Source organism: Amia ocellicauda, chromosome 3, assembly GCF_036373705.1.
Source record: "Amia ocellicauda isolate fAmiCal2 chromosome 3, fAmiCal2.hap1, whole genome shotgun sequence".
In the NCBI taxonomy this organism is placed as follows: Eukaryota; Metazoa; Chordata; class Actinopteri; order Amiiformes; family Amiidae; genus Amia; species Amia ocellicauda.
This window is the reverse complement of record NC_089852.1, coordinates 45,161,467-45,169,325: the sequence shown is the minus strand read 5'-3', so window position 1 is coordinate 45,169,325 and position 7,859 is coordinate 45,161,467. Positions and strand designations below refer to the sequence as shown.

The window sequence follows — 7,859 nt, the reverse complement described above, 5'->3', positions numbered from 1 at the left end:
TAATTAAGCATATTACTAATTACTATTATTATCACTGATTGACTGAGTGTTAAAATGATTTTCTAGAAATACACAGTAGAGAAAATAAAGACTCTCCTTTATAATATAAGCTGTACTTGAGACATTTATGCAGTCTGCATGCCATCAAATCGATAACTAAGGAATTGGCTGGAAATACATTATAATAAGACTTTACAGGAAGACTCAACATTTTAATACTGATTTGTATATTTAGCACTTAAATATGCAAAATAGACATACTTGTATGCTGGGTTCATAGACTGTACATACAATGCAGTACACCGTACACTTATGTACACATTTTTAATGGCTGAAATGTTTTTGCAATGAAATACTTGGGCATTCCTGTGAAAGATCAATGTCCATTGCACATGTGCCCATATCGTATTCTCGTGTTAATATTAAACTAAAATTAAGGTAATTACTTTTGTAATTATAGATGAGAGTTTGAAGACTGAAACCTGCCCATGAACTCCCCGAATTCAACACTTCCTCTGAATGCTATGTTTGTTCGGCCTCAGTTCTTTTATATCAGTGGCTTATATAACCTACCAAATGCAAAGTATTACTATATTTTCTTGTGCTTCGTTTATGTGGTAACTATAATAGGTAATTCCTTCATCCTGTTCATTATATACATGGAGCGTAGCCTTCACACCCCTAAGTATGTTGTCGTTTGTAATTTAGCTATAGTTGATGTTTGTAGCAGCACAGCAATTATACCAAAGATAATTGACACTTTCCTCTTTGATTCTCAATTCATCAGATATGAAGCTTGCTTGGCCAATATGTGTTTTCTACTTTTCTTCTCCAACATGCAGTCGCTTATTCTTGTTGTACTAGCCTATGACAGGTTTGTTGCTATATGCTTTCCACTGAGATATCATGCCATTATCACCAATACTTCGATTGTTGTGATTTTAGCAGTAATGTGGGCTATTGCAGCACTAGTGGCAATTACAGCCACACTTTTATTTACCAGATTGTCCTTTTGTAGATCTATAGTGATAAACAGCTATTATTGTGATTATGGACCTGCAATTAATCTGGCTTGTAATGACATTTCTCCAAGTTTCATAATGGGAATATTTGGAACAACAATATTTTTTGTCGCCCCAGTTGCAGTGATTGCGTTATCTTATGTATGTATTATATTTGCACTGTTAAAAATTGCAACACAGGAGGGACGTTTGAAAGCCATGCAAACCTGCACCTCCCACCTAATTTTGGTGGCAATTTTTTATCTTCCAATTTGTGCCACTTATATTTCCACATTGAGCTCCACCATTCATCCAAATGCCAGGATAATTAATACATCCTTGGCTTGTGTCATTCCACCAATGCTGAACCCTATCATTTATTCTTTAAAAACAGAGGAAATCATGTCATCAATAAAAAAGATTTACAGAAAAGGGAACAAGCTAAATTCACATGCAATAGAATAATAACTGGAGAGAATAAGTGCAATAACAAGTAGATTTTTTAATATATATAAACTGTGGTTGTAAAACAAATCACTGGTAACATAAGCTGTAAGAGAAAGAGAGGATAAACACTGAATGATGTCTAGTGGGATGAAGTAATTCCTAAGCAAAATGTAAAATTGTGTTAGAGATTAAGTACAATAACGTGGGCTTTCAAGATGTATGCACAATGTGGCTTTAAATCAAATTAGTGAAGTTAAATGTTTTTAGTCTGGTAATATACACTGATAGAGAAAGTGAGGATGAAAACTGAATGATCCTTATTGTGGTGAACTAATTCCTGAGCAAATGTTGTCTTTCATGTTCTGAAGACAGGCCCACGGTGTCAGAATGCCAGTTTATTTCTTAAAGCACTATAATGAGGCTGTGCCAGGTGTGTGACAGTTAATCCCCTGCCTGTTGGTTTACCGCTCTAGACAATAGAGCTCAGGGGAACAATGCTGTGTGTTGATGTGTTTTTTTTTTGTTCTGCTGTAGTTCCGTAATTTGATGTAAAGTCATATTACACATGAAATTTAAAATAAATGTATAATAAGTGCATTCTTTGTACCTTTTCATTGTTGTACGAAGCAAATTATTTTGGGATATGACATTTGCTAGAACTTTCATCCAACATGCTGGCAAAATAGCTTTGAGATTTTATTATTCTACTTTTATTATGTTTATTAACCCATTTGATTAATAAATCAAATTAAGCAGCAGGTAGAAGGGTAGATGTGGATTCAACAGCAGGGACTGAAAGTCTGTAAAGGGGATCTAGGCCGTGTTGTTGATGCTGGGCTACTTCGCAAAGAGGTGATGTTGCACTGCAATTCTGACTCCATCAAGACACACACTCACATACAAACTCACTTGTTTGTCCTGTCTCGTGTGGAAACTCGTTGTACAGGTAATTCTGCCCCCTGTTGACAGTAATGCAGAGTTTCACAGAGGCATCTTATAAATGTATCTGTGGCAGCAGGATAGAGCCATGTACAACTGACACACTGTGAGAAGTACATCAAAAAAGGTAGAGATGGAGTGCATAAAGGAACAGAAATAGAAGTAAAATGATTGAGAAGAGTTACTTAAGAAACAGGAAGGAAGAACTGAAGCAGGAAAACAGTAGAGACTGAAGGGGGAGTAGGTGCAGAATTAGCCATTGAAGGCAAGGAAACGGAAGGCACAGTAGGAGTGGTAAATGTAGAAACTGGGGCTGTGGAAACAATGCAATGGATGACAGCATCTGGGTCTTTGCTGAAGGTACCTGCTGAGGCAGAGAGAGTGTGGCGTCATACTAGTGACAGCTTATGGGTGGCAGCACAGCTGTGTACTCAACAGATCTAGGACTTGCCTATGCTACTCTATTTATTGAGTACCCCCACCCCCCCCGTAAAATAATCTTCATTTTACATAGCAACAATAAACTACGATCAGTGCAGGGCAATAATTACTTCAAACAGGGAGACAGTTCAAACTGGTAATAATAATACAGATCTAAAAGCTAATATAAAATCACCTTCATTAAAACTACTAGACGATAAAATAGCTAAAATCCCTAACTTAAATAAACAAAAGAAACATACAAGAAAAAACAAGCAAATGTTAGTAAAAGCAGTTCCTTAAAAGTCTTGAATATTGCACACTCTAAGAATAAATAATAGTGCAAATCTGCAGTCTCCTTTTCCTCCTTCTGTAAATAATGGAATATTCAGTCAAGTCAGTTCATAATAAATAGGTGCAAAGTAGCAATAGCCCAATTATAATCCCCTTATCTTTCTTTCCCTTCAGGGGCATTCAGAAACCTTGTACAACAGAGGGGTGGGGGTGGGGGGGGTGGGGGATGGGCGGAGCTAGCCCCAGGGGAAATTCTCCCCGCCTCCTCAATGCTTTTTAATCCTTTATAAATTCTGCTGCTGTGTACAAGTCATTAAAGTGCCTCAGTGCATCGATCACAGTGTCTCCGTCACATCTGGGGGAGCCAAGACGGCAGCCCAGCGGCTCAGGGGGCTTCAGACAAGGGAGGAAAACGTGCACCACACGGTGGGGCTCACACCCTCACCACCCATTACCAGGCCATCTGGCGAGCAGTCAAGGGTGCCATCCTGTGCTCGCCTGTCTCCCGTTCACCTGGCCCCCAGGTGGAGATGCGGCCCACACCCCCCTTTCTTTGGCATTGTTCCGGGGCATCCAGCTCCCAAGCACCTGTCTCTGGCTCCCTCGCCCGCGGTCAAGTGCGCCGTCCTGCGCTCACCTGTCTTCTGCCTGGAGCCCACAGGTGGGGAGCCAGGTCACTCTCCCCTCAATTTATTTCAGCACAGTCCTCGTACCTCTCCCCTGTCTTTCTTCCATCCCCCGCCTTGCCTCCAATGAGCCACCAGTGCAGCGCATGCACTCCCCTGCACCTGCACTCTGGGTATCATACACTCTCTCATACTTGATTGAATCTCGCTGCTGTCTCTCAGCCACCTCCGGGCTTTTAAACTCTTCTCCAGGGCAGGAAACACAGGTGGGGACAATTGGTGCTGGGAATGTGGGTGATCCGTGGAATGTGCGCAGTGATTGGCCCAAAGAAAAATACATAATGAAACACACGTACATCAAATAAAAATAAATCAATAAAGTGAAAATGCAAACACACAGTGAAAGAGAAATCAATAGACAATATATAAAATACAGATTTCATAAAAGTAATAAAACAGTGCAAAATAAGAAAGTAAAAACAAATCTAATACACAGTGACAACATAATTAGTGCAAATTGGCCAATTATCATCCATGACACTTGAAGCTGGGTGATATGTGTGTCTTAAAATTGAGTTTTCTCACAACAGTGATAGGAACAGTAGCTGTACTTTAGTTTACCTTTACTTTTGAAGACTATTCTTCTGTAAACTGTGGCTGTTGAAGGCGAGGTGGGTACCGGATGTGAGCAAGGTATGACTCATATATGCGCCCATCTCCCCCGGCTTCACCTTTTGCTGAACTCTGCCACCGGATCAGCACATGCCATGCGCCTACTCAAGCCCACAGCAGTTGTCCCAGGCAGAATCCCAAGGCCCGCGCACAGGAAGACCGGAGAGGTCTGAAGGAGATGTACGGACAGGTCAGGGTATGAAGGTAGCTCGGTGCAGTCTGCTTGAGACAACGGTAGGTGAGGGTCAATGTCTTGAACTGGATGCGTGCCGGGATCGGGAGCCAGTGGAGGGAGCAGAGCAGTGGAGTAGTGTGTTTGAATCGGAACAGAGAGAATACCAGACGAGCCTCAGAGTTCTGGATGAGGTGGAGTGGGCGGGTTTAGTTGCAAGCAGGCCGGCCAGGAGGGAGCTGGAGTAGTCCAGGTGGGAGAGGACCAAGGACTGGACAAGCATCTGAGTCGAATAGTCGGTGAGGAAGGGATGGATTTCTGTATGTTGCACCGGAACTATAACAGTTGTCTACTCCCTGCAGTTTCAGACCTATCCACCCCCCTTCTTGGGACATGGTGTGTGCGGCACAACGAAATCAAAGCACTTCTGCTCAAGAGCACCATTCGTGAAGTGCCTACTTCCTGCTGCCCAAGAAAGACTAAGTTTTCCGCCCCAACTTGGATCTGAGACACCTGAGCTACCACCTCAAGGTGCTGCACTTCAAGATGCTCAACCTTGGCCTGGAGACTGATTCACCACGGTGGATCTGAAAGACGCCTACTTAAACATCCCAATCGTGCCAGTTCACTGCAATTTTCTCACAGTATGCTGTCCTTCCGTCCCCTTACTGCCCCATGCAATTTCTCCAAATCCATGGTCCGAGTCCTCAATTATCTAGACAACTGGCTGGTATTTTTGCACTCCAGGGAGCCACACAGCTCTGATCCTCGACCGCCTCCTCAAGTTGGGCACCGGGTCCACCGAGAAAAGTGCACGCTCGAGAGACGGTCACTCAAAAAATGTGATGATTTACTCAAGTCATACTGTATTCAGTGCAGCAGGGTCATACACACTGCATTTATTTAAAGGAAAACAAATAAAATATAGAACAAAAGGTGCCTTCTGGCATTTTATTTTGGCTTTTCAGCAAACACGCAATAATAGAAATAAAACAAAATACCCTACTCATGGATGTTTATGCTCAAAAAATACAGCTGGACTAAAAGACCGTTAATCACAGCACTTCCTGGTTGCAATATGTGAGAATTGCATTTCATACTGCAAGATAAATATCTAAATATGGAGATAATTTTCATGTATTTAATTTACATCCAACATAGATCAATAACATGGGATTAAATACAAACAACACACCAGCTAAAAACAACAAGTGTTTCCAATGCTATAATTTAAATATTTATATAATTAAAAGCAAACTTATTCTCACTCTCAAACTGTCTTGGCTTCATTGGTGAAACACTAAATAAACTGGTAATGGCTAGCAATGTAAATAATAGTTGTTTAATAGTTATTTAACTATTTTCCCTGTAGTGTTCAATATTTTATATTATTTTATATATGATGTTGATATTGTTTAACATGCAAAATAACTAACCGTCTAAACTGAGATATTAAAAGTTATATACATCTGTTTTCCTCTGGGATGAACAGAGATGTTTGTACGCTGCAGGAATCACATTTTAAGCACGTTCAAAAACAGTCGCGGCAGAGCATTTTAGAACGTACTGCTCAAAGTGTTAATTTCAGATTCATAACCACAATTATAAAATATACATAAAACATCTTAAATTTAACTTAACTATTTATTCTTTCATTATACATAGGAAATTGTCCACAGATGGAAACACTGGGGTATATTCATAAAGGTTTTTACACCGATTCACAATTTTTCTGAATGGGACAAAATACAAATTAAAGTTAACTGCAATTGTCATCGCGCATACAGTTTATTATGAATATGTTTTGTATGAGTTGATTCATTCATTTTGCTGCTTATTTTTTTAATTTTATTTGTGTTAAAAAATTGTCGGCAGGGCTGGAGTGGGACCCATTTTCAGCCTGGGAGTCTAATGCCCAAGACCAGCCCACCCCCCAATCTCACCCCCACCCCACCCCCTCCCACTGTGGTGGAACCTGGATAAATGAAGTGACAGATCTGTTCTTACTATCCTGTTATATTTATTTCTGACATGTTTCAACAAGAAATATGAATAATATAAATATGGCCATAAATATGAATAACAAATCACATACAGTATTGCAGTAAGAAATATACTTTTTGCACTATTATATGATCTTATTATTATTATTATTATTATTATTATTATTATTATTATTATTATTATTAAATCAATATCAATTTCATAAATAAAATAATGAATAAATTATATGAAACATTTCTGCTTCAAAACATACAACTATAACATTATGAAAAAAATGTTTGCATTCAAAAATGAAAACTGCAAAGCCGTCATCCATAACTAAATGGAAAACCTCCTACCAGCATCTCACTACCTGTCCTTACAAAGTAACCCTCCAGAGGGGACTTCTTCTGTCTCTCCTACTGGAATGCCAGGCCAGACAGCTGAGCATGTAATGTGCCAACAGTGGCTCAATCATCAAATTTAAGCAGACACTTGCTGATTTCTTGGAGAGCTGAGCTAGGGAGCACATTTGCCAAAGTTTTTAGGGTCAAGACAAGCAAAATCTCAGATTTCTGCATTTGCTGAAAACCTTCTATGTATGCTACCTGCCACAGTCTTTTAGTACTAGCCCCAGGTGTTTTGATCCAATTCCAAAATAATATTTGATTATTTACCATAACGGCATTAACCCCCCCTCCCCAGCCTCCTTAAAATCTGAGGTATAGCGACGCCCCTGCTATAGTCACTGTACCTTGAGTTGCCGGTTCCTGTGTGCTCGTTTGTCGTCTTGAAAACATATCTGTCAGTTTGGCACATTTGGCCACGTCATCCTCCAATGCCTTTCTTTTTCTTATCCTGGCATTTTCAGCTCCTCCTGGCATCATTTTACCCTCCATTTTACCATCCACTCACACCACAGCATTGGCAACGACCTGGGTACATGCGCTTGTGTTTGAGAAAGAGAGAGAAAGAGCACATGTGCACTCTGACAACAGAAAACGGCACTTTTTAATGCACGATCTGATCATGCGCTGATTTAAATTCAAATCTAGTGTAATTAGCTTAGTTATCAGTCAAACAGTAACTTAACACATACGCGTTTTTCTGTGTGTGTGAAAAAACGAAGAGAAAGCAGGCGAGTCTGCCGGCCCAATTTATGAGCGGGCAGAGCAGCCCACCAGGAATTCTCCCGATTCTCTCGATGGCCACTCCGGGCCTGATTGTCGGATATAGAATCGGTTTAAAACGCTTGATGAATATAGGCTTGCATTGATTATGAATTGATTAGGCTAGCATTGATTA

At 40.3% G+C, this 7,859-nt stretch overlaps 1 protein-coding gene across 1 annotated transcript; it reads left to right on the top strand.

The window, feature by feature from the left end:
- Positions 1-488: 488 nt before the first annotated feature.
- Positions 489-1,466, top strand: LOC136747174 (olfactory receptor 1E16-like). The gene has a single exon (XM_066700130.1). The coding sequence runs from the start codon at positions 489-491 to the stop codon at positions 1,464-1,466; it is 978 nt and encodes a 325-aa protein (XP_066556227.1).
- The last annotated feature ends 6,393 nt before the right edge of the window (positions 1,467-7,859 follow it).